We start from the raw sequence: 27,981 nt of genomic DNA on the forward strand, positions 1-27,981 counted from the left end.
CAAGGAAATACATTTCTTCTTCAGGATTAATGACAGACTGGTGTTAACAGCTTCACAAATATTTATAGCTTAGAACTCTTTGAAATACACCTAACTTCTGCTAACATCACCTTGTATATGCATCCTGATACAGGGCACTGAGTTTTAGTGGTTGTGTTTCTAACAGGCACCTAAATGCTTATGAAGAGGAGAAATAGTTGCAAAATGTGTAATCCCATTCAATGTCACTGAGAAACCAGAACTGCACCTCAAACACTTACTTGTGTAAACAGCTGTAAAAGTAAAGCTGTTTGTGCTCTGAGGAGCCTGCAATATAAATAATATTCTTTCTTCCTGTTCCTGCCTTAAAGGACTACAGAGTGAAACAGAGTGAGGAAAGTTGTCTAAATCATTAGGATTTAACTGTGCACCTTTTGAAATTACTGAGAATATTCCTATAGTTAGAAGAAAGACTTATGGAGCAGGGTTTTCTCCTGTTTCTACACCTGACCATGGCTTTTGGGGCTTGATTTCTCCCTTCCCATTTAAATTCTGCCTCTGATCTCAGTCACTGTGTGTTCCTTTCCAAATCTGAGGGTTTGAGGGTTGAACTTTTTTTTTTTTTTTTTTTTTTTTTTTTAAATAGTCCTTAATGGCTTAATGGACATTATACAGCATCTCTGTATGTGTTTCTTTGTTGTGAGGGAGATAGTGAATTATAGTAGTACTAATGTTTAATAACTAACCAAAATATTCGCCCTTGACATTCTCTGTACTGTAATGCTAATTAGGCAAAACGAAGAGATGAAATGAAAGCTGGTCAAAGGACTCATCCGTTCTTAAGATTTAATTTGGGTTCAGAAACGTAGCTGATGGGAGAGGGAAAAGGGAATTACCAGTACGCTCGTGCGCAAACAACGAAACCTTGATTTTTTTCTTTTTTAACCTTATACTGAAGACTTGTGATTTAAAGGTCATTTGAGAAGAGGAATCAAGGTCAGCCGCTGCTGATCCCCAGCCCGAGGTGGCCTTTCTTTTCTCCCGGTTCTCCGCTTTGCCGCGGGGCACCCGGCCGCGGCCGCACTCGCCGCTTCCATGCGTTTCTGCCCGGGCTGAGCGGGGAAACTTCCCCAAACTTCGCCCCGAGCGCGGCCGTGCGGCACTAAGCCGAGCCGTGCGGGTCCGGGCACCGCCCCAGGCGTGGGGCGGGCCAGGGGAGGAGCGCGGCGGGGCCGGGCCGGGCCGAGCCGAGCCGAGCCGAGCCGGGCGCGACAGGGGGAGCTGCTGCACCTGATACACCGGGGCGGGAGCGCGGCGGAGGAGGGAGGAAGCCGTGCTGCCTGCGAAAGCCTCTCCCCGCCGTTAGTCAGCGCTGGTCTCGCTGCTCCTCCCGCCCCCCGCTTCTCCTGTTGGGAGCCGGGCTTTCTCTCCTGCTCCCCTCGGGGCTGGCGGCAGCGCATCCTCCTCCTCCTCGTCTTCCTCCTCCTCCTCCTCCTTCCCCCCGGTCCCCATGGCTTCGTCCGGCAGCGGCATGGAGGAGGTGCGCGTCTCGGTGCTGACCCCGCTGAAGCTGGTGGGGCTGGTGTGCATCTTCCTGGCGCTGTGCCTGGACCTGGGGGCCGTGCTGAGCCCCGCCTGGGTGACGGCGGACCAGCAGTACTACCTGTCCCTCTGGGAGTCCTGCCGCAAGCCCGGCAACTTGGACAGCTGGCTCTGCGAGTCGACGCTGCACAGCGGTGAGATACGGCTGCCCCCGCTCCCCCTGCTCCTCCGACTTTCCCCCCCGTCCCCGAGCCGCCTCCCGCTCCCCCGGCCCCACCGCGGCCGCCAGAAGCTCTCCGTGCCCGGGCTGCCCCGCCGGCGTGCCCCCGCCATCCCAATGCCGGCTCTCCTCGGCCGCCTGGGTTTGCGAGCGGCTCGGGACGAGGTCCGAGCTCCCGGGGACAGCCCTCCCGTACTGGAGTGGTGCCCGGGGCTCCGCTACGCCGCCCCCTCGCCTCGCCCGCTGCCGCCCCGCTTCTAGCCCTGCGCCCCGCTCCGGCCGCCGCCGTCGGGAAAAGTACGGGCGCCTCTTGGCTGCCCGCCCTGAGCGCCCTTCCCGGCCCCCTCCGCGCCGTGCTGGGCTCCCGGCCTCCCTCTCCTCCCCTCTGCCTTTCCGCGGCCGGGGCTTGCCCCCCGCCCGCCGTCCCCACCCGCCTTGGTGCAGCGGGGCGCCCTCCCGAGCCGCCCGGCTCCAGCCCCTCTTCCTCCGCCTTACGACCGAAGGCGAGGGCAGGGATTTCTGGAAATCAAGCGCTGGGGAGGGCTCCGGGAGTCCACCGTCTGCTATTTCCCCTCCCCGCGTGACGGTCTAGGATGCAGGAGAGGTTTAAGGATAGCTTCTGTGACTGAAAGAGGTGACTGATTCCTTATCTCTGCTTGACTGCTCTCACAAAAGATACCGACTTTGGGCTACTTCTGATTATTTTTCTTTGTGGCCGTTTTAATCGAATAAGGGGAAGCTATTGGGGATCAAGGATCTTATCATTACGTCGCCATCCCCAGAAGTCACCAGGTGTGGAAAGCTAAGGCTTCCTAATCTTAATAAATAAATAAAATGTCATTTTGTCCCAGGTGAAGCCATCTGGATTCTAGCTCACTCCATCCCTCTTGATGTGTTTGTGTGTGCCTTTTTCTATCATATACTGCTATTGCTCCCATCGTCTTTCATACTTCTTTTCCTTCTTGCCACATTCTCTATTTTGACTTCTTGATGTTATTTTGTTCTTCACGTTTCTATGTCTTTGGTCATAAGTATTAATTTATTTTTAATGTAATTGCACTGTTGTTTGGGGTACTAAAAAAAAAAAAACACTCAACTGGTTGTGAGTGATACAAACAAGCTGCCTGTTGAATATTTTTTCAGTAAATTTTTCTGTAGTTCGATAATCGTTCCTGTTTTCATGTGCTGTTTTATTTACTTTATACTGATTCCTATATCAGGAATTCCAACAGAAACATTTACAAATGAAGCTGGCCTCTATTCTTCCCCTCTGCCCCTCATTTCCACCCCCCTGCTCCCCCCCCCCACATGCTTGCATTGCTAAATCATCCATTTGGATCACTGTGCTCTCCAGCTTCTGGTAAATCATACAGGGATGAGATGCTTGTTTTGGGAAAGGGGCAAGGGATTGTCTGCATGTTCTAGATGGCTTTTCTTTTTCTGCCTTTTCAGAAATCCTCTTAAAGGTTCTAGGAAATTGCTGTTTGAGTAGAAATTGCACAGGTTTCTTTGCTCCTGTTCTTGTCTTTCTATACTTGTGTGGAGTAATATTTGAGGTTTTGAATGTTGTTTCAGATTTTGTTTTAAATCACATATCTTCAAAATGAATTGTAAAGAACCGTCAGTTTCAATCAGTTACCCGGCTATCTACACAAACTTCAGAAAGCTTTCTTTTCCTTCCCTGGTATAAATGGAAATTTATGTAGGAATGTCAGCTTCTACTGTCTCCTTAGCAACGTGAATCCTTTGCCCCTTCTCTCTGTCTCCTGAAATAGTATCCCCTTGATTGCAGAAGGACCTTTTAGCTGTCTTGAATGAGAACCTGCTTCAAATCCCCTTGCCCCACACACACTTCACTGGGCTCCCCCCTCAATCGGTGCCCCACCACGCATTTGCATACACACGTGCACACACTCAGTGGGACATTAAGAGAAGCAGGACAGTTTATGGAACAGCACGTAAGGCAACTAATTTATCTCATTGCTTTATTAGTTACCTATTTGTTTATGGAAAGATGGAAGATGAATCAGTGTGGATGGATAGAAATAAAATACAGTTTTGTGGGACGCTGTATATTGAAAATTTGCCCTCTCCTGAAGCTTTCTTCTATACTGTGTGAAAATTCCTGCCTGCTTAGTTTTATTCAAGTTCCTTGAATGTGCTTTACTTATTTTCCTTAGATACTTTCTAGTCTAGTGGAGCCAGGTTTCCCAAGCTACTGAGGAAAAAGGGAACGATTGTTTTATTTGAGGTGACTAGGGGGAAAAACAAACAAACAAACAAAAAAATTCCTCATGTTTGGCACACAATTCTGCACTCTAAGGAGACCTGAAATATGAGACACTGTACTGTATGCCTTCACATTCTTTTAGTGTGTTATAATTCCTACTGAAGTCAGCGGAAGGGCTCCCAGTAAGTTCATCCAGTTGGACTGGGCTCATATTTGAGACCATTTTATGTGCTTCCTTAATATTTTAAGTGCACTTTCCTCCTACATCAAGAATATAGCAAGTGGTATATTTTGGAGATAGTGGAGAGCTCCCACAGGGAAAGCTCTTTTAGCCTGATACCGATGCAAGCAGCTCTGTAGCTAGCTAGCTGTGAAAAGCAGTAGAATACACAAGAAAAAGGCATCTTCACCCATGGTTTTAAGAGATTTACTTCATCATCCCTTGAAGGAGAGCACCTCAAGTGGCACCATCAAGGGCAAGCTCATGCTAGAAGCTGTTAAAGCATATTCAAGGTTTAATTAAAAACCTTTGTTGTAATTAGATGTAGGACCCCTGACTGCTATCAAAAGGGCAACTTGGTAGTGTTTGAACAGAAGGAAATGTACAGAACATGATTACATTGTCTGTTATAGCAGGAAATAATTGTGTTTTCCTTGAGTAATGCTAGTGCTTGGGGTGTATTTTTGCATGTATTCATTCACTGTTTTGAGGCCTTTTTCTATAGCTTGCAAGCAATCCTTTGCTCTCATACTGGTTTTAAAGTTGTGTAAGTACTGCACGGTATTGCCAATTCAAGTATGTGAAATAGACAAATTACTTTTTAAAAAACTCAAGATATAAAAGAGCTCATCTTTTTTTTTTTTTTCTTTTTCAGTCTTTACAGTCTGCATAAGTCATCTTTTAATTTTTTTCTGTAATTGCAAGAAATAGAAATATATTCATGCATATTCCTCTCCCCTGTATGAAATTCTAAAATTCTCACTAATAACAATTTCAGGAGCTGAAATTTAACAAAGTTACCAGTATGAAGATCTCTGTGATAAAATCCAGCAATGCTGCTTTACAGTTCCACCAGCTGCCTAGGCATAAAATTATTTTCTATGATCAAAGCTTAAATTGGCTTGTGCACAAGTTGTCGTTAAGTCTGCTGTATTTTAAACCCACATGCTAAACTGAAAAGTTACAGGATTTGGAATTTCTCTTTGGTTTCGTTAAACAAAATTTTCTTTAGACCTCAGTTGAAGTATATTAAGTCTGATTTGCAATGGTTCATTTACAGATTTATCAGGAGTTAAGAGTTCTGTATGAATATTTATTTCTGTCTCAGTATCTGCCTAAAATTAAATACGTCTTATGTCTAACTGCATGATATGTCTATACCTGTATTGGTAGTTGCCTCATGTTTTCAGAATTAATAATATTAGATTTGAATTTATGCAGATCACTGCAGACATTATAGTTTTCTAAATCAAAGATACATAAATATGATGTGGAATGGTTCCACAGAATCTGATCTGTAAGGTAACCATCATGTATGTTACATTTTATATGTAAATATATGTATATATATACACCAACACACACATTTTATTTATTCAGTTTATTGTGAAAATAGCACATACAAAAATATATTTGAGTGAATACTATTAACCAGTACAAAACTGTCCTGATGGATGAGGGACATGACTTTGTTACTTAACAACCTATGTGTTTGTTTATGAAAACTCAGTTTTCCTTAAGATTATTATATTCTCTAAGAATTACCCGTGAATGTTTGAAAAACAAAACAATTTCAAGGAAATAAATGCAAAAGGGCCTCTGTACATATTGAAGCCTAGTGGTTTAAAAGAGTCAGACCATAAATGTAAGCTTAACTTACAGTATAATGCAGTAAAATGACTTGAATCTAGTTTTGTGCTTATAATTCTGTTCTAATTTGTTCTCGAAAGGAAAATAAAATCAGAGGTTGCGCATTTGGTAGCACTTGAAGAGCTTTAACCTTAATTATACATTAGATGCAGATATCTGAATTAACATGGCTCAATGGTCTTGGATGGTATCTGCTTGTTTTGAATCTAAGCAGTTGTTCCAAGGGGAAATTTCTAGCTCAAAATCAGCTTTCTCATTAGAAGATGTGGATCATTGCTCTGAGTTGATGTTGACACATTTGTAAAAAAGTTAGCAAGGCTAATAGTTTGATATAAAATAAGAGAAACAAGTGTGATTTAACTAAGTCTGAAGAAAGTAGCTCACACAATGTACAGATGAATTAATAAAACAATTTATTTTTAAAAACTGTAGTCTAGTGCTTTCCATATTACTCTCTTTAATAATCATCCCTGACACTTTATCTGAAGGTAGATATAAAATCAAAGCTCTACTACTTCAAACTCGCCACCTAAGACCCTGAGCAAGCTTATCTAGCTTTGAAGTTGGGTCTGACTTGGAGGCTGGCCCTTCTTTCCACAGGGAGCTGTGTGACATGACCTCCAGAGGTCTTTTCTAACCATTTTTTTTTTTTTTTCTGTGACTCTGGTCACTGATACTCTGTTTATACCTTATATTTACCTGACTTCTTGAATATGTTCAGAATGCCTTGAATTTGTTAATTACCTCTCCCCTTAGCCCAAATAGAGTATTTTAAGCTGTGCTCCCCCTTTTGTAAATGGAGCACTTATTTTAGTCTCAGCCTACCCAAGGCTGTGCTTTGTGAGCGTAACATATCTAAGACTTCTGCACAGTAGTCTAGACCTTTTAGTTTGATGGCAAGCTACCATTTTAGCCATCCTTCTCCAGGCAGCTAAGAGATATAGTTATAGCACTTTCATGTGTAAAGTGTGAAGTTTGTGTGAGTATATCTGATCAGAGAGCACCATACACCTTAAGACTGATAACACTCTTTAAAAATAGGAAATAGATAAAGGAATCCTTCTAATCTTAGTGGGTTATTGCTACTGCCGTTGTTCATTGCAATTTCAAAATTAGTAACTTATCCTGTTGCTCTAAGTCTTTATTTAATAAAGAACCCTTGCGCCAGTAAGTTAAAAGATGTTCCTTATGTTAGGGAGATTGTAAGTGGTTTAAATATTTGATGAGACTTTATATTTAGAATCAAGTATAGAGTAACCTTGCCTCTGTTACTGATTTGTGTCCAGGGAAGACCACATAAGATTCAAGATAGCAAGCTGTAGAGGGTAAGTCTATCCAGCTGTATTGCTTTATGTGTTTTCACTTGTTCCAGTTCTATAATATAAATGCCATTATTTTGATGGAAAGTACTATTAGAACTATTCTAAATGCTAACTGTTTTCTGCAAGGAACAGTGGAATGAGTTTTCAAAACAGCAAAAGATGGCCAGCTTGCTTGAAGAGCATTGGTAACTGTAGGAAATAATTACACTTCTGTTACAACGTGAAGTGCACTTCCTTCTTCAGATTACTGAAATGTAGTAGTATATATGGGTGAGGTCAGAAAAGGTGAGCTTTTCTTGAAAAGCTTGTATAACACATCTCCCACACTTCTCTCCTAATGACACAATTCTAAGATTTCCAGGGTTTTCTGATGTTCTTGGAGTTGTAGGTGGGTGTTTCCTTTTTTTCTTGAATGAATGGATATCTGATAATTCAAATGGTGTAGTAGCAAGCTAATCTCAGAGGAATGCCACATAGCCAATGGAAGAAGTGCCTGAGTACACGTTGTATTATTCTGTGAATGAATTATAGATTACTTGATTTTCTGTAATGCTGTGCTTGTCTTGAAGTCATGGGTTGTCAGAAATGATGTGCAACGCACGTTGCCTTTAAATAATAAAATAAAGATCTGTATAATGGCAGTACTTGACTCTATCTGAAGAGGTGCTTCATTTAAAGGATTTTACTCAGCGATTTTAGAAGTGCAGGCAGGCCATGACTCAGAAAGAGCGGAGTTATACTAAAACCTCCCAAAGTGTGTATTTTCTATAAATAAGGAATGCAAGCTTTAATCTTCAGGAGATATGTGTGTCAGTGGGTGGAGGAGCAAGCACCTGCTATGTTTCAAGTTGCTCATACATCTGTAACCCCCCAGGCATTAGACCATCTTGTCTTGCAAAATCTGTCTCCTTTGCACAACAGCAGCAGCAGATATGGTTACCATATTTTTATTGTTGTTTGGTTTGATCTCACATAGAGAATAAGGATAAAACTTGCACTGTTTCTGAAGCACACAAAGTTTGAGTCCCAGGGCCACCATAGTCTGCCTAATACAGCAGCTGAAACAGAAACATCAGACAGATTAATGCACTGCGTATCTCGTGCCACACTGCTGTAGAGATCATCCTGAGAAACTGAGACCGTATCTGCTTTGTGTGCTGCTGACTTCTCTGGGAACCAAATTTTACCCAGCCTGCTCAACAGCATCCTCAGGTGGAAGACACCAAGAGCTCTGCTTGCCATTGAAAGGTGAATGAAGAGGTGCCTGATCTGCTACCATCATTCTCCAACAAATCCACACGGGTGGAGGCATTGGTTTAAAACACTTCATGCAGCATTGCCTGCATCTGTACAATGGCTGCCTAATTAGTCCTCGGATCTAGCAAGCAAGTTCTTCCCAGGCTGAGGAATTCAGATGAGAGAGAGTCCTTCCAACAAGCTGTTACCTAACCTGGAACAGAGCCAGTGTCTTTTGCTCTGATCAGTTATCTTGTTCTGGAGGAGAGTAAAGCAGGAACAAGCCTGAATGAGAGAGACACAGCATTGTAAGTGACTGCTAACGACTTCTCCCTCCAAGCTGGGAGAAACGGAACTCGGTCTGCCTCCCAGTAACGTTCAGGCATTTTGGTCTGTTGGTGGAAAGTCAGAACAGACCATTTAGGTAAGAGTGACTTGAAAGCAAGACTCGGATTCATATTCCATCATATCTATTTGTTTACGTGCTCTGTAGATCTTTCTTATATTATTATGGCTTGGATCTAGCAGATGGAAGAAAGTGGTATCAGTCATACCCAGTAGTTCTATTATTTTGGAAATGGAAGCAGAGTTTCAGGTCTGGAGACGAGAAGCAAAGATCTTGCAGTTTCTGAGAAGTCCTCTAGTATATTGCAATTAAGGAGGCATCTGCATTTTCTATTAACCTCACTGTTAAGCCCACCTGTGTTGTGCAAGACTCCTGATATCAACGGCTTTGTGTGTAGAAGATGACCAAGTTCTAAAGTAATAGCACAATTCATAAATCTCCTGTTGCAAAAGAACCAGAAAGATGCTTTATCTCTTCCCTGAACAGCTTATTTTTACATCTGAGACCTCACTTTATTATATCTTATGTTCAAGTTCATACTGAAGTCACAAGTAGAAGAATGCATTGATGGAGTATCTGAGTTCTGTCTTAATAAATTGATACACCCAGCCACCGCTGCCTGGTTCCCACAGTTATGGCTAACACTTTTTAAGCGATGAAGTGACTTGAAGATAGACACATACAAGCAATACTCATACTGCAGAGGCATCTGAATCCATAAAAGAAAATACAGAAATCAGAATGCATCTGTACAGCAACTAGCAGTAATAAGTATACTGTATGAACTGACAAGGAGCACAAAATAATTAGTTATTACTATTTTGTAATAGGTTCTACTGGGAAAGGTCGTGGCTAGAGGAACGTAATGGAAATTTGGTATGGATCTTGCCAGAAAGGTCTTCTCTTTGTAGTGTGCAGAAGTGTAAGCTACACAGTCTCAAGAGACTGCACTTGTGCTGACTGTAAAAGAATGGAGGAGTAGAAACCAAATAACTCATGAATGCTGGGCTTCCCAGGTTTAGCCATTTTGCTCTTTGTCCACACATCAGCCAAATACTTTTTTTTTTTTTTTTTGAACTTAGAAGGTAAAAGCAAAATTCATCTGAGCAACTCCTTAAAAACAAAACAAACAAACAACAACAACAAAAAAACACATTGTTTCATCTCAGGCAAGATTCAAAAAAAACCTGACTTCCTACATAAAACTATTGCATACATAGATCTTAAAGGTGAATGCAGTACTTGTTTTGCTTCAGTATTTCCACTGAATTCCACTGTTTGGCCTTCCACAGAAGTCCATACACCTGGTAATGTTGAAAAAAAGAGCACTATCATGTGACAAATGTACTTTTAGAAAATAGATTCTACCTTGGTCTTTTTATATTGTTGCTATACTTTTAAAACTTTTGTTGGTTGTTTGATGGCTAAGTTGATGACTGTTGATAACCTTAAAAATAATTTTTAATGTGATACAATTAGGAATACCTGTAGCAGTCTTATTTATCTTAGTTGATAGTTATGACATTCAGTAGGTTATATTTAATTCCTTATGCGTGGGTGCTTCAACTTTCGATGCTTTACTTGACACACTCTTTGAAATTCAATACTCCTGAATTTAAATGCTATATTACAGTTTCTAGGAATGTTTGTTGGCTGACAGCAGGTTATGTACTAAGTGGAGGCTTTGCAATGAATCAGAAAAACTTACCCTAGAATATGTTTTTTTGGTTTTGTTTTCCTCACTGGTGTTTTGTTTAGTGCTAGAAGGTCATTACCTTCAGCTTGTAACAGATGCATGCATTTCTTTAACTTCTATGAGGAGAGGACTCTGTGAAGAACCATTGTATGAAAGAAAGGAGTACTTGGTTGTTTCTTAAGAGATGCATTCAGTTTGCTTGTGTTGCCTGAAAGAAACATGTACAAATCCTTCACATATTCCAGCAATATGTTTTTACTTCCACAGCTTCTTTTACTAGACAATACCATATAGAGAGAATATTTAACTTTTGGGAAACTTGCTGAAAATGTGAAAAAATTGACAGCGCTAGCCATTTGCATCACTCTTTCTCACATTAACAAATGGCCTATCTATTAAGATAAGCATCGCAGAACTTTTATATTTTTAATCCTTCTTTTAAAGCTTTTCCTGATTTTAATTTGGAATGGAAGAATTATTTTGTCCAAGAAATAGAACTTCTAATTATAAATGAATATTCAGTTAAAGCCTTAGGTCATTTCATTAGGGGGCAAGAAGGTAGGAGAGTTACACCTTTTAGTGTGCAATTAACATTGTGCTTCCATGTTATTAAGAAACTGGTATAATTTCCAAACAGCAATGCAACCAGGCTGACCTTGCAAAAAAGCACTGAATTATCTGTGAACAATTAATTGAAAAGAAACATAATATTTTTTATTTTACTCAAAGTGGTGATTTTTATGAATTTCATACAATATGCTTTAAAAGTAGATTTGAAAAACCTGGGTTCAAATTTACATACATTTGCAAATATTGAAATCCACATCCCTAAACTAACAGGCAGATTGTTACAATAAAAATTATGCAAACGTTATCATCACTATCAGAATTGAGCTATAGATTTACCATGGAATAAACATTGTAATGGTTCATGTGCAGTAAAAAACGGAGTTTACAGAACTAAATATGGTACAAATTAAATGAGGTTTTTCTTAAGAAATCTGTCTTGAATTACTCAGCAATCGTCCAAAAATGTATTCTTGCTGTTTAGGTTGGTAAAATCATGAAAATTGGAAAAAGTTAGGCTTTCTGTTGTCTCTGCAGGTATAAAAAAACAAAGGAATTTAATTTCAGCATGCCTGTGAGACAGCAGCACCTTTTAAAATCTGGAGGTTTTTAAGGATTTGCAGAAGTGGAATTTTTGCTGGTTCCTAACATTTTTCTTAAATAGTTGTTGTATAATGCAAATAAACTAATGTACAGTGAAAAATATTTATATGCGTTCTTAAGTGTAAACACATATTTAGAATCCTGAAAAATTATAAAGATAATCTCCAAAGTCCCATTTTGCTCATGTTCATGCATGTTTTTATTTCTGCACAAACAGTCTCACTGAACTGCTGAGTCTCCTGAAATGAGTATAGTATCTCATTTACAAGACTGTCTCGTGTATAGATACGGTGCAAGCATATTTTGGATACCACCAAAGTATACTGATGATTGTGTTCTGTGTACCAGTAACACTACGTAAAGGAGAAATCTGCTGTTCCCATTTTGATGCTGTGTGTTGTAAATCACATCTGGGTAGTCTGAGGAAACTACACCTTGTTGTAGAAAAGCATTTGTTACATGTGATTTTAATGTTGTAGATAACTTACAGGGGGTTCTTCTTTTGGGGGTAGTAATTCAGTTTTCTTGGATGTTTCTTTTCTCATGTATAAAACAAATCCAGGGGCCTCTCCTTAAAATAATCGCTGTTAATAATTTCTGCATTGCCTATGTAGAAATTTGCATACTTAGTCCAACATAAGATTTATTTTGTTTCCAGCTCAAATGGCTTATAGAATTGATAGTTAAGGTGTTTCTAAGACAACAAGGATATTTGAACATACAGTTTCCATGGTAGGCAATATAGAAAAACTCAGCCCCTTATTATTTACGCTGTAATGTCTGTCTGCTATCTGACTGGACTAAGTTATATTGACCAGATACTGAAGTCTAATGCGAACAAAAGGTGTGCAGCACTGGAGTAGCAAACAAATGGAAAAAGATTAGAGTACACTGTTGCTTTACAAAGCCACGTAGCACTTCTGTGTTGGTGCTATAGTAAAGTAGCCTGTTTATTTTTTAATCTTTCCAAAATCCATAGATAGCTCTGTCCTGGAAACTAAGCTGTATTCTATCTAACGTCATGCTTGTATCATCTTTGCCTTAGTTATTTTCACTTGATTAGTGGCCTTGCTACGTAGCTTTGTAAAGCAACAGTGTACTCTAATCTTTTTCCATTTGTTTGCTACTCAAGTGCTGCACACCTATTGTTTGCATGAGCCTTCAGTATCTGGTCAATATAAAGGCAATATTTAATAGTTTATTATTTGTAGTGTCTTTCAAAACTGGTGGTTTCTGAGTTTTCCCATCTGGCACTTTGATTTATATTATCACTTCTTTATGGCTTTTAACTTTGGGGCAAGATGGATTTACATGTCTAGTCTTTGTATCTGTGTAATCTTCAAGTGTGAAGATTCCTTTCATGGTGCTCCAAAATGGTCCATTCTATTTATTTATTTCTGTATTTTCTATCCATAATGCACGGTGATATTGGAAGAATACTTTCTAAATCATCACTATACTAACCACTTAGTGTTTTTGAAGTATCATATAAACATTAAAAACCACTTCTCGTAACATTCCAATCCATAACTAAGATCATATTTCCATCCACTAACAGTAAAGCAGAAGAACATGCAGCAAACTGATGTTTTAGATTGCATGCTGAAAGTAGAAGAATGAAGTATTGTTCCTAGCCTTGGTTTTGGTCCAAAAACAAGGAGTAAAAGGGCTTGGAAGGTTGAGCATTTAGTAATTAAAGTATTAGTAAACAATATGCCTACATTTCTAACAAGAATGAAAATGTTTGTACACACACAAGCACCTTCAAAATAACCTTTTTAAGAAACGCCTTTATAGATCTTTATTCAGTTTCTCGTTTTCCTTTCCTCCATCTTTTTTCGTAGAATATGAAGACTTTTTTCGTGATTATAGCTGCAAACCTTCCATTCCCAAACCCCACAGTTGCATTTTAGGCATCTTTAGCAGATTAGATCCCTGTCAAAATCAGAAATATGTTGTTGTTGTCTAAAACACTGAATTTTGCTCTTGTCAAAAAGAGAATATGTATTTTTATTGTTGCTGTTCTTATTTTAGTAGCATTAAGATCTCCAAATTTATTCTGAAAACTACTAATCCTTTTATTTTCTTTGAACTATACAACTCATTCTTCCATTTCATTCTGAGTGTCGTATGCATGCTAGTACGCTCAAAGTAATGAGATATGCATTGGATCCTTAAAGTACAAAATAATAATGATAAATAGTAAATAGTGATCAGTTTCTTTTTCTTGAAGCCCATGATTGCAGAGAAACAAAGTCTTAAGTACTCTTTTGCATGGAGAGATGGCACGAAGCCTATGCCTTTCTAAAATCCTACAGAAGCTTTTAAGTTAGATGTTGTGTGGCCTTGGTGTCCATCTGCTTGCAGATGAATTTTGTTTTATATTATATAAGACTTCAAGGACGTTGTTTGTAACTGCATCCATTATACATAAAAATAATGAGAAAACACACTAGGCCAGATTCAAAAGTTGCTTTCGGGGTAAGAAAAGATAAACTGACACATTAGGATGACTTCAAAGCAGATTTCAGATTTGACTCAGTCTGCATCTAATCATCATTACCATTTTTTATAAGGGCTAAACATTCACCTTTTTAGTGTTGAAAAATGTGTTTTTCCTTCCTTTGAGAATCTCCTTCCTTTAGTTTTTTTATTCCTGTTACATGAGCTTGTTACCTCTCAAGTGGAATGTATCCATGGTCAGCCTCTGTGTATTTCCCTTCCTATGTCACCCTGATAGTTCAAGCAGAGGTTTGAGCTTTACTCTGTTCTGTGAGAGACTTACAGCATTCTTGGGGTCAGCTAAGACATGCTAGCTAATTCTGGCCCAACCTCAATTTCTCATTCTAAATTGGACAAAGCCAAGGTACCAAATTATTCAGTCTTCCTCAAGCTGAAATCCCTATGAGGCCAACTAAGCCTTGAAAAATTGTGTGATGTTGTTGCACATTGCTGTTAAGTCACATCTGTTGTGTAAAGGTGTTTTGCTAATTAGCAAAAAGAAATCCAAAGTGCAGTTGTGTATTTACCCAAACCTTGATGCAGGCTCTGTGTTTCTCATATTCTGTTGTTTCTGCTGAACCAATAGGCTTGTTTTATTGCAATTGAATTGTTATTAATTTCTTTCTCTCTTTTTCCCATAGACTGGCAGATAGCTACTCTTGCTTTGCTGTTGGGTGGTGCTGCCATCATTCTCATAGCTTTCCTGGTTGGTCTGATCTCTATCTGTGTGGGATCTCGGAGGCGGTTCTACAGACCAGTGGCAGTCATGCTCTTTGCTGCAGGTAAGCAGTTTACCAGCACCTTTATGAAAATTTCACGAGGGCAGCTTTACTTTCGTGAAAGATATTCCTTGTACTGCATACCAGAAGCATTTGGTTTACCTCTTGACTGTTAAGTCATGTGAGGTTTTTCAGGATACCAGTTTTACAAGGTATTAATCATTTTTGCAGTTGCAGTCTTATAGTTCATAAACATTTTTTTTATTCTTGTTATACTTTGGGTTTAGTGAAGTGCAGCAGGGGAAACTACAGAGGATAAATCCGTTGAAGTACCATTTTTAGTCTGTTACTTTGTGCTGCTTGATGGCTCCATTTTTATTCTTCATGCAAAGCCCTTTCTGATATTTTAATGTTCTTCCTTTTATAATTTTAAACTGGGAAAACTAATGTTCAAATGTGAAACCTTGAAGCCCAAAGTGTGAAAATAAATAGGATTATGTTGTGAGGTATTTATAGATGCTCCTGTGCCACTGGAGGAATTAATTTTACTGTGTCAGCTTGCTCACTTAGTTATTAATTTAACAAGCTGTCACACTGTAGTCCCTGTTTGGTTTTAAAAACATAAGGATGGAACAGTTTACATAGACTAACACAAAATCTTAAGGGAGACATATGCATCTGAAATGTCCCTAAAACTGGTCCAGTGAGGTATAATTACAATATAAAATCATCTTCTTTCATACATTCTGGTATTTTGGGCCTTAGCATGGATGTTTCTATTTCTCCTGAGATTCACCAAGAAAAGTTTGCCTTCATCCTGTCACTCATATCTGCATTGGAGCTAGCAGCTTAAGCCCCTTATGATAGCCTGTAATGAAGAGAATGATAGAATGTAGTCTCCAGGATGTATTAAAAAAAATAAGCCACTTACAAGTATATGAAAAGATAGGAACTCATCACGTGAAGGGATGAGATTCAGAAATCAAAGAAAACTCTGGGGAAGGCTCCTGCTGCCCCCTGCTGTTTATGTTACTTTGATTGAACCACAGCATTTTAAGATGTGCTTTTATTTGCTCAAGAAATATAAGTAGGTTATATTTTATTCACTTTGAGAAACTAACTGCAAGGAAGGATCAGATTTTCTGAATAGAAATTGTATTTTTTTTTTGTTTTGTGTGTTGTATTGCTGAGTTGACTGAATAAATAAAGGCACTTGTGCCATTACTTTAAAAATTAGTACTAATTCTGAGATAATAAATCATACTGGACAGGTGACTGAAGTGATAAGGATTTCTGAGTGTATGTAATTGTTTCTTGCTTGGCTTTTGATTTAATTTATCATAACATTGTTTAGTAAATTAGGCAGCGTATGTGTGAGCAATTACTATCTTGCCGTATTGCTTAGTTAGTATACAGTTTGTACTTAAATTAAAAAAAAAAATCCAAATATTACTGTTTTGTTTAAAGCTTAATCTGTTCTCCTGTGTATAAAATCAGTTCTAGTATTTATTACAAAAGTTAGGGGGAAGGGGAAGGTGGCAGTTTAGAACAGTAGAATATGCCTGGTTGGAAGGGACCCACAAGGATCGTTGAGTCCAACTCCTAGCTCCACACAGAACCACCCCAAAAAAACAGACCCTATTGTTAGCCACTTCCTGAACCCCTGATGTAGCTTCATGCCATTCTTTGGGGTCCTGTTGCTGTCACCAGAGAGAAGAGATCAGGTTTAATGCTTACTTGCATCAGAAAGGAAAATGTATTAATGCTGTAGCTCATGAGTGATGTTCACCTCTTTCCTTTGCCTGTGTGTGTGTGTGTATGCACAAAATTGCATGCATTTTAAATAGCCCTGGCCTGAAGTGTGTAAAAGGAGGAGAAGGGAGATGATGAGGCAAGGACAGCCTGCCACATTCTTCATTATCTGGCAAATCTGAGGAGAATCATTTTGGGATTTGATGCTGACATTGTTGCCATCATTTCCTATGGATTTTCTTTGCTTGCAGCTACTTTTTGAGATGAGTATGGACTGACATATATTGAGAGAATCACTTGAAGGATCCACCAGTGAAGAGGAAAACGTTAAGGTTGCAGCACAGTAAAGTTATGCAACCTGTGGATTTCACAGAACATCCATGAGGCTAGAAAACCCCTGCCCCATGAACCTTCTGACATCACAAAATATTTTGCCTGACTGATTAGAAACACATCCCTCTGCCGCCTTCTGGTAGAAGGACATAGCATGAGTTGTGTAGAGATATTAATGGTCTATGTGGGTGTCAGGTAGAAAACATCACAGTGTGGGAGAGAGAACCAAATGGAAAAGTGACTTCCAGGCACTTCAGAGTCTGAGCAGTTGGTTCAAGGCATTTTTCTTTCTTCTAGTTTTGATTTATTTATTTTTGTCCCCTTCAGCTTTAGGTTTCATTTAGTGACTTTGTACGTGAGGAAGATGAATGAGTTACTGGGGCTGAAAGAGTGATAAAGTAAAGGGACAAAAAATAATTCTACCTAGACACTGAGAATAAGCCATCGAGTGATCAGCAGAAGTGTGTGTTTAAAATACGTACTATCAGCTCTGTGTAATGGGAGAGGAGCAAGAATATCTCAGGTGATGGAAAAATGTACAGCATACAGAGAGGTAGAGTTGCAGGACACTTGCGTGGAGCTACCTTGGGTCCATTGGGGTTTATAAACATAACCTCACAGCTAGCCATCATGACCCCATGGTGGCTTGTTAATTCGTTGACTCATGTCAGTGTGCTATATGAAGGGATACAAAAATCTGTCTTAACTGAGCTTGGCAGACTTGGTGTTCATACAACTCTTCCCAGCATTTTTGGTCAAGTAGGGGTCGTTAGCATACATACTTGCTGGAGTATTTAAATGTTCCTGATTCAAACTGGCTCTGAAAGCTCCATCCTCAAAGTGCTATGTCCAAGGTCATAAACGCGTCAGTGTAAGGAGTCTCACAATATGGTTACCAGATAACAGAGTGCTAATCAAGTAAAATTTTAGGAATAGAAAATATAATTGTTGACAGTCTGTAAAAACAACCAAAAAAATGTCATTTAAAATGTGTGTGCTTTCACAGGCTCTATTTTAACAGTGCTTTCTGAGAAGCTTGTGCTCTCACTGTTGTAAGAATTTCCTTCCTTTTCAGCCCATTAAGACACAAATTTGACTGACTGCAAAGTAATGAGACTTCATATGGTGACTTGTGTCAAACAATTTCATTACCTTTTATGATTAGGTCTTAGAAGAACCTTTGAGGTCAGTAACCTTTTAACACGTTTCACGTGATGTTCACATGATATAAGCTAGGGAAATGGGTGGTTAAGTGAAAGTATGGGTGAGGGAGTAAAAGAATGACAAGCAGATAATATTTGGAGAATATTTAGAGAATATTCTGACAGGGAGTCAGAGCTCAGTTCTGCTGGATTAACTCCTGAGTTCTGTGCTGTTATTTATAATGCTGTGAAACAGAACGACAGTATAGTTACCAAACTTGCAGTTAAATGAAGCTAAAAAAATACAGATGTGTTGGAGGACAAAATTTGATTTTGAGGAATTGTCAGAATGGTCTGAAAAAGTAGGACAAACTTTGGTAGGAGGAAGTGCAAGGAGCTACAAGAAGGGAAAAAATCAAAACAGCACAACACAGCATCAAAGAAATCAGTTGGCAGGATACTCTAGGTCACCTAGCATCTAGTCCAAACTCCTTGTTGAGGTGGTTGAGGCAGGACAATCATTAACTTTAGGTCTGTCAGCTGTGGTTTTATCTTGACTAGTCTTGAAGATCTCAAAGGATAAGCTTGTACAGCCCATTCAAGTATATTATCCTGTTGCTGTACCGGCCTCCTTTTTTCCTGGTGTCCATTTTGAATCTGTGAAACTGAAATTCTGTCTCTTGTCAACATCTTAGGTTTCCTGGCGCTACAAAGAGTTTTGTTCCAGCATCTTTGTTGCTGCATTTTCAGGTAGATGTAGGCTGCATTGAAATTGCTCCTTAGCCTCCTTTTCATATATCTAAATCAATCTAGCATCCTCTTCTTCTTGAGGACAATTTGCTGTAGGCTTCAATCATTTTGGTACCTTTCTATACCCTTTCCTGCTGAATCCCTGCTGACTGCTTAATGCCACCTTGTTCTGCACATGCTTGGAGGTGCTCTCCAAGAATCACAGCATGGCCAAGGTTGGAAGGGACCTCTGAAGATCGTCTAGTTCAACTCCCCTGCCAAGCAGGATTACCTAGAGCACGTTGTGCAGCATCGCATCCAGGTAGCTTTTGAATATCTGCAGAGAAGGAGACTCCACAACCTCTCTGGGCAACCTCTTCCAGTGCTCTGTCACCCTCACAGTAAATAAATACCCTCTCATTTTCATCTGCAACTTCCTGTGCTTCAGTTTGTTCCTGTTGCTTCTCATTCTGTTGCTAGGCACAACTGAAAAGAGACAGGCTCCATGATTTCAACACCCTCCCCTCAGATATTTATACACATTGATAAGGTCTCCCCTCAATCTTCTCTTTTCCAGGCTAAACAAGCCCAGTTCTCTCAGCCTGTCCTCATATGAAAGGTGTTCCAGTCCTCTCCTCATCTTTGCAGCCCTCCTCTGGACTCACTCCAGTAGTTCTATGTCCCTCTTGTACTGAGGAGCCCAGGTCTGGACACAGTACTCCAGGTGTGGCCTCACCAGGACTAAATAAAGGGGGAGGATCACCTCCCTTGACCTGCTGGCAACACTCTTCTGAACGCACCCCAGGATAATGTTGACCTTCTTGTCCACAAGGGCACACTGCTGACTCGTGGTCAGCCTGCTCTCCACCAGGACTCCCTCTCTCTGCAGAGCTGCTCTCTAGCAGGTCAGCCCTCAGCCTGTACTGGTGCTTGGGGTTATTCCTCCCTAAGTGTAGGACCCTGCACTTACCTTTGTTGAACTAGATGTACTAGAAGATATACTTCATAAAGTTTCAAGGGATTGAAGTGATGCTGATAGACACTGATGCAACTGTGTCATCTCTAACTTATTCCCGCACTGCTGAGTGCCCTACTCCTTCCCAAAGGCTCCAAGACCCCTGGAGATCTTGGGAAAGCCTTCATTTTGCATAATCTCTCATTAGACTGGCTTTTCTGCCCATCATTGGACCAGTATGTATTCTGAACTTCATTTTGCAACTAATGCACCTGTGGAAATGTGTTATTACACTTTTTGCTGCTTCCTAGCTTGATGTTGGGTTCCAGCTGGGCTTCAGCCTTCCTGATTTTGTATGTAAGTATCAAAATAGTATTTTTATATTTCCCTCTCATGGCCTATCCATGTTTCCTGCTCATCTGCCCATTTCTTACACATTCATTGGAAAAAATCCCTGCTTGGCCAGCTGGACCTCCTAGAAATTCCTGGCCTTCCTCTGTAGTAGGGTGGCTTATTCTAAACTAGCAATATTTTAAAAATGAGCATGGATCACCCCCCTCCTCTTCATGCTCCTTCCCAATTTCTTGCACAGGTTATACTAAGTACAAAAAATTCCTAGACAGTTGTATGTCAATCTTTGAAACTGCAACTGCAATTGGTTATTAATAAAGTGCACATGAATGAACAGGAGGATGGTATAGAGAACAGAAATACAAAAATTACTAGCCAGCAGCACCATTTTTCATAATAGACAACAACCAAAAAACCCAATTTTAAGGCTTTTTTTTTAACAGCAAATCTGTTATAGTTAAAAAATTTAAATGAAGGAAGAAAATAACTGAAATTCTGTTTTCCTAGTTTTTAAAGGTTTTGTTGTGATTTTTGCATGTTTAATGTGGTGAGTACATACACTTCATGTAAATGGAGTAAAACTATTATTCCTGTTCCTGTGTACTTGTCTTGCAAGAATCATAGTACTAGCCATAAAAATGTGTCTAAACTTAAAATGAGTATTCTAGTTTGAGTTGACTTTTTTTTAATAGAGTTTTTAGATCTGTGTATATATATATATATTTAAAGATTTCTTTTGCAGCCTTTTTCTATAGGAAAGAACTAGTATTTCTGAAAAAGTGTAGTACATACACTTTCTATGAGCAGGTCCCTTTTAATTCATTGGATGCAGATCAGTGCTTGCAGTCATTGGTTTCAACATCTTTTAGGGTCATGCTAGTCATTTTTTGTAACTTCACTAACTTGTTTCTACCCTACGTTGGTCCCTTTCCACTTTACAGGGAGCAACAATGATGGGAGACGTAAATAGTGCAAACTGACAGGCAGTGTTAACGCAATGTGGTTGTTTCTGCAGGCCTGCTGATACCAGCGCTTCCTTTGAATTTTTCAATAGTGCGGCTGAACCAGTAGTAGCAAATTCAGGATGCCTCACTATAAAAATGTCAAAAGTACGTGTTGTAGGTGTTGCTCTGTTAGCAACATGTTCCTGTGGAATCACTTTTTTTTTTTCTTTTTGGACAAGTCCAATCCATAGATTCTAATTCAGTATTAGATTGAGCGAAGGTAGGGAGCTTCATTGGGTGCAACTTGATAGAGATGCATGCACATCAAGGGCTATTTCTCTGCTGACCCAGTAGAGGTGCTGCAGCTCCAGTTCAGGAAGCCACCAAAGAACTTATTTACACTCACTCATCACAGGAAATCCTCTTGGACTTGGAATGGTCTTAAAGATGTGTCTGAAAGTTGAGCATATGTTCAGGTGTTTTGGGGTATAACCGTGTTCTCATTATACGGAATTAGAATGCATAATCTTTTCATAAAACTAGAAGCTTTCCCTGGTGTACCCTGTCAAAATTTCTCCAGTGTTGTGCAGTATTTTGTGAGCTGGCAGACAAAAAATAAAAAGAAATAAAGTAACACTTCAATGCTCTAGGTTAAAAAAAAAAAAAAATCCTATGGATTTTGGTACCCACATCAGAAAATCCAAACATTATTTAGATTGTCACTCCCAAGAAAGAATCCAAAGATGCTAACTGGATGCGAGCGGTGGGGATGTGTGAATTTCCAGTGGATATTTTGCAGTGATATCAGAGGGTGTATGATGAGCATTGGAAATCCTCTCCCCATCACAGTCCCCATCCAGAGGACAAGAAAGCATTAGTCTCTAAGCATCTAATGGAAGATGACAGTTTGACAGCACTGAAGAGGGCATGTGGGAATGAAAAGGCAAATGACAGGTTTTGGGTGTGCAATGTGTTTGACCGGCAGGAAAATATTATTTTATTTCACTGTAATTTCAAAAGAGCTTCTGTAGCCAAAAGTAGTCATACTTTTTATTTTCCACTGGCATTTATATTGACTTTGGCTTTATAAAAATTCACAATTTTTATATAAAAAATAATGTTCATTCTTCTAACAATACCTAGTAAACTCTAAAAAATAATGAACCAGTCAATGTTAAAGTAGTTATGGCATTGTATCACATACCATTGAACTTTGATCAGAGTATGTCTCAGGCCTGTAAATTCTTAAGAATGTGCTCAACTTTGTGGATGTGCTCACCGTCTGTAATCAGGTGGCTGGTAGTTTATAGGGGAAGTCATGGACTGAAGTCTTTAAAACTTGATTGTTCTAAATAACGGAAGGAAAACCTATCACATATTTGAGGGATAAAAAAAGGTTGTTTTGTATGTTTCCCATGATGTTTTGTTCCCAGGGCTCGGTGCTGGGGCCGGTCCTCTTCAAGATCTTCATTGATGATCTGGATGAGGGCATTGAGTGCACCCTCAGTAAGTTTGCAGATGACACCAAGTTAGGTACGTGTGTCGATCTGCTCGAGGGTAGGAAGGCTCTGCAGGAGGATCTGGAGAGGCTGGACCGATGGGCCGAGGTCAACTGCATGAAGTTCAACAAGGCCAAGTGCCGGGTCCTGCACCTGGGGCGCAATAACCCCAAGCAGAGCTACAGGCTGGGAGATGAGTGGTTGGAGAGCTGCCAGGCAGAGAAGGACCTGGGAGTAGTGGTTGATAGTCGGCTGAATATGAGCCAGCAGTGTGCTCAGGTGGCCAAGAAGGCCAACAGCATCCTGGCCTGTATAAGAAACAGTGTGGCCAGCAGGGCCAGGGAGGTGATCGTCCCCCTGTACTCGGCTCTGGTGAGGCCGCACCTCGAGTACTGTGTTCAGTTTTGGGCCCCTCACTACAAGAAGGACATGGAGGTGCTTGAGCGAGCCCAGAGAAGGGCAACGAAGCTGGTGAAGGGTCTGGAGAACAAGTCTTACGAGGAGCGGCTGAGGGAGCTGGGCTTGTTCAGCCTGGAGAAAAGGAGGCTCAGGGGTGACCTTATCGCTCTCTACAGGTACCTGAAGGGAGGCTGTAGCGAGGTGGGGGTTGGTCTGTTCTCCCACGTGCCTGGTGACAGGACGAGGGGGAATGGGCTTAAGTTGCGCCAGGGGAGTTTTAGGTTGGATGTTAGGAAGAGCTTCTTTACTGAAAGGGTTGTGAGACATTGGAACGGGCTGCCCAGGGGAGTGGTGGAGTCACCATCCCTGGAGGTCTTTAAAAGACGTTTAGATGTAGAGCTTAGGGATATGGTTTAGTGGGGACTGTTAGTGTTAGGTCAGAGGTTGGACTTGATGATCTTGAGGTCTCTTCCAACCTAGAAATTCTGTGATTATTTGTAGATGGCAGAACTAGAAGCCTAAAGAATGACCAAATCATCTATCTTGTTCTTGTCTTCAAATTAAGTGTAACTTTCACCTGCTTACTCTGGAAGCTGTTGTCCCAATTATAGTGTTAGCAGTATGCCTGATTTTAAAAGAATGGACACTAATAAAACTGAATTGTTGATGTGAAAACTGGTGTTTCTTTACTTTTCAGGTTACCGTATGCATTGTTTTGGTGTAACACAAAGGACAGGTTTGCTGAATTCCTCTGCAGAACTGTGGATCAGACTGTGGGAGATGGGGCACTCTTAGGGGGGACAGTACTTTAGAAAGTAATGGTTTTTAAGCTTTTTCCTGCCTTGAATTAGATCTGTTTTATTAGCTTTTTAGCTTTTTTAAAAATGAAGCATCTCTGACCCACCCACTAAATTCATAATGTAAGGAAATATTTTGCTGTTGAAAAGTTTAGCAATTGATCAAACTTTATGGATTCCTTGTTATTCTGTTCAATAATATCATTAATTCTGATTACAGTACACAGTAATGCATACAAAATATGTAATTCAGTGAGTCTTCATGAACATAAATATGGATCACATACTACAATGAATTACTATTAGGCTAAGTAAATAATTTGATTCTGAGCTTTATTTCTTAATATTCATTTATTCTTGTTTCTTGTTGTTTTGACTTATTTATAATAGGTACGGAACAAATGATCTTAGATTTGTTGTTATGGAAGGAATAATAATTCCAGACTAAAATACAAAGAGGAGAGACAGAAAAGAATTGGAAAAAGATTGCTTTCACTGTTTATTTCTTGGACATCTGAAGTATTATTGTTATACCGTAGCAATAACATTTTTCATCATCAAGGGAATATGCAAGAACTGCTCTGTTCTCTGCGAAGGAAATGAAGGTTATATATATATATATATAGATATATATATTTACATACTGCTCAAAAAGATAAGTATTAATAGCAAAAATTGAACCAAGAGCATTTTGAAATGTGAATCTAAGTTATGTGATGGTTTTATGGAAATGAATTAAGGCCTCTTCTGACATTTGGTTTGTTTCTTTTTCAGTTGTTCTTCAGGTGTGCAGCTTAGTCCTCTACCCAATCAAGTTCATTGAAACAGTCAGCTTGAAAATATACCATGAGTTCAACTGGGGCTATGGCCTGGCTTGGGGTGCAACTATATTTTCATTTGGGGGTGCCATACTTTATTGCCTGAACCCTAAGAACTATGAAGACTATTACTAGAATCATTTAATGGAAAGAAAAATATCGAAAGGATTACCCCATTTTTTCTAACTCACAGTTTTTTTAGAACACTTGTGGAGCACCAGTCTGCTCTGTTGATAAAATAGCCTTTGCCTCTTGGGTGTGAACACTGTAACCAGCTTTTACAACCATTTAGAAGAACTGCGAACACTAGGATTGCTGATCTTACACAGACAGATGCTGCAAGCTGCTGATACATAGGCTTTGTTTTTCCTGACAACAAGCAAAGGATCTACGTGACAGTGATCATTGTGAGAAAACTAGTTGGAATGAGAATGCAAGGCCAGCATCTGCTATTGCCTTCAGGGGAGCAGCTGGTATAGGCTCCATTTAGAAGTTTCTCTGTATAGTAGAGGATTCAAATGTCTGATAAGCAGGCAATGGCATCTTGTACAAAAGGCTGTGTTGGCCCCTTATTACTTGCTCAAAAAAGCTCTTAAGGAATTAGTTGCAAGTAACTGTTGAGGGCAGTGAATGTAACTGGTTAATGACTTGTCTAATATCTGCATTCAACAGTCTTCTTGGAGAATGAAAAAAAAAAAACAAAACACACAGAGGATTTCATGAATTGGTAATTGACATCACCATGCCAGCTGTAGCAGATTGTTGAAGGAATTCCAAACCTGGAGACATGTGCTTCTGACTATGTGGTTGGAAGTTGTCTCAGCTCTGAGTATTTTGTTGGGAGGGTGGAAATAAGGGAAAGGACAGAAGACCATATACATCCCTAAGGCATTTAAAATGCATGAATGAATTGCAGTTTTCCTAAGTACCCATTTAACTTCCGAACATCACCGTGAAAAAAATGAATATGGAACAAGTTCAATTCTATTTTTGGAAGGTATTTGTTAGTATAAATGAATATATATATAATACAAATATAAATGCAAAGGGAGAAAGAGAATTCATCTTTAAATTGCAATAGGAGCTGTGATGCAGTGGTTAAAAGACTAACTTTGTACACATTTTTGAGGGTCTTGGACTGGTACCCCCGGTCATGGTTGGCATTGCAAAATAAACATAAAATGGTTTGTCTTCTGTATATGCCCTTGTACAGATTCTGTGTTATGGGAAATGCTTAAAAGTTCACATCAAGTTAATGTACAAGTGGATGAAATAACTACTTCTTATTCCATATGTAATCTAATATTAAAAATTGTTTTCTAAGGCTGTTGCAAAAGAAAAAAAACTGCCATTTTTTAAAAATCTAGTTAGGTTGCTAGAGTTTCTGATCATCAAGAACATAGCTGAGACCCAATCATGTCCATATTAAAACATTAGCACTGCAGGAGCTACTCTCATGTTTTTAAAGGCAGAGTTTATAATGGACTGGCTGATGATTATGTACACCTAATTACTCCTTGCTTAGTATGTTTCCCACTTAAAACATCTGGATATTATACCCATTAAATCCAAGTTAAAATAGGGAGAATTTCTAAGTGTATTTAATCTGCATCACTTTTATTTTTGTTTACAATTTGCTTGTTTGGGTATTTTGAATTAATTATGAACATATTTTTATACAATTCTAATCTTTAGAAATAACTATTTTTTTTAATGGAGAAATTTAAAGTATATTCTATGTGGACATCTGCAAAAGTCGATATGCTGGGGTTGCATGTCCACCTCTGCACAAATGGTTTTGCTGGTTCCACAGAAAAGACTGCTGAATGACTCAATGCTAAGATCACATTTGCAGTGTTAATGATTATGCCGCAGTTCCCAGGGAGCAGAGGTTCTGCATTGACCATTCTACCCCAGGACTGCCTCTAAGAAGCTGTTCTCAAAGTGTTGCTGCTGTACAGAAGTCATTTCTAAAACTCCAGGCCTCTCTGGAGCTAAGCCTTTACTATCACAGAAAAATTATCAGCATTCCTTCCTGGACCAGTGGTGATTAATTAGATGAGACAGAGCAAAATGATAGCTTCACTGAAGAGGGATTGTATAGCAATGCCTAAAGAGGAAAAGGATGGGAGGAAGAAATATGTCCGTTTATCTTGCAGGCACCCAAGAGCATTTGTAACATTTATTTTTTCTGAGACTGACTTAAGGCAGATATTCAGTATGTAGTAAATTCTGTATCTTTCTGAACTGCTCTGTAGTTCGGCTTTTATTTAGCAGCATGGAGAACATTGTAGTTTGGCATGGGGATTAGGTTAATGTAGAGAGAAGCTCACTGTGAGAAGATTTCTATACCTTTCTAGGAAAATCGTGTTTTGATACCAGTATTGCACGGTGCTTTGCCAATACTGGCAAGAAGGTACAATACTGTAGTAGTAAATCTACAAATTTATCAAAACATTTTTTTCTTTATGTAGAGTTTGAGTGAAATTAAATGTCAGGCTTAAGGCATATGCAAGTTAATTGCAAGCACTTCTAAAGTCACATGGCTCTTAATACGAATTATGTTCAGGCAAAAAAATTACAAATTTGAATGGCTAAAGACAAGGTTCTTCATTCATATTTGGGTCAGAGATCTGATTTCAGCACCTGCTTTTCTTTTTGAACATAATTCAGTCTATTAGGATGCACTTCTCAGGTCCTTTTACTTGGACATCTAGTATTTGGATTTAGGTATGTACTTTTTTTCAGCTTGGAACCTCCCTTTAACTTTCTTATGTTGCTACTTGAGTTTTTTTCCCACCTCGATTCCAGTAATGGTAATTGTTTTTCATGACTAAACAAAAAGTAATGACATTTCTGATTTCTTTCTAGACACAAAAAAAAAAAAGAAAGAAAAGTCGGTGTCTGAGTGTATGTACAACAAATTAATCATTCTGAACATTATGCTTGTGTCATGCCATCATTATTTCGGTTGTTTGGCTTTGTCTCACTGTCAGGATGGTTCTTTCACACAATGAATCCTTTGTTTATCATCCAAATATATATGAATAAAGATATATATATATATAGCAAACTTGCAAGCAGGGCTAGTTATTTGTATTTTTTAGGCTTAAAGTATACCGTCCGGTGCTGACAAGTACCTAGCACCTCTTCTGGATTTCTTGCACAACTTCATTTAGCTTTTGTAAATTTTAAAAACAAATATAGAGAGACCTATGTGTTTGAGATATAAATGATATATATGGATTAGCATGTAACTGTATATTATTAAACATGCAATGAACTGACCGGTAAGTGAAATCTAATCTTATGGCTAGCAACGTAATTTATTCAGACTGTATTTTTGTACAGAGCAGTGCACACTAACCTATTGCCTCTGTGTCCTCTATAATGCCTAAAACCGTGCCTAGAAATTTAATTTGTCTTTAAA

At 39.4% G+C, this 27,981-nt stretch overlaps 1 protein-coding gene across 2 annotated transcripts; it reads left to right on the plus strand.

The window, feature by feature from the left end:
- The first annotated feature begins 1,214 nt into the window (after positions 1 to 1,214).
- On the plus strand, positions 1,215 to 27,981 carry TMEM47 (transmembrane protein 47). Of its 2 annotated transcripts, none has more exons than XM_035316039.1 (3): positions 1,215 to 1,715; positions 14,755 to 14,895; positions 19,895 to 20,007. In XM_035316039.1, exons 1-3 carry the CDS (start codon positions 1,490 to 1,492, stop codon positions 19,990 to 19,992), a joined length of 465 nt encoding a protein of 154 aa, XP_035171930.1. In that variant the 5' UTR covers positions 1,215 to 1,489; the 3' UTR covers positions 19,993 to 20,007. The 2 variants fall into 2 exon arrangements, with proteins under 2 accessions (XP_035171930.1, XP_035171929.1); XM_035316038.1 differs by lacking the exon at positions 19,895 to 20,007 and adding an exon at positions 24,508 to 27,981 and having other exon boundaries at positions 1,237 to 1,715.

Source organism: Oxyura jamaicensis, chromosome 1 (genome assembly GCF_011077185.1).
Source record: "Oxyura jamaicensis isolate SHBP4307 breed ruddy duck chromosome 1, BPBGC_Ojam_1.0, whole genome shotgun sequence".
Taxonomy (NCBI): Eukaryota; Metazoa; Chordata; class Aves; order Anseriformes; family Anatidae; genus Oxyura; species Oxyura jamaicensis.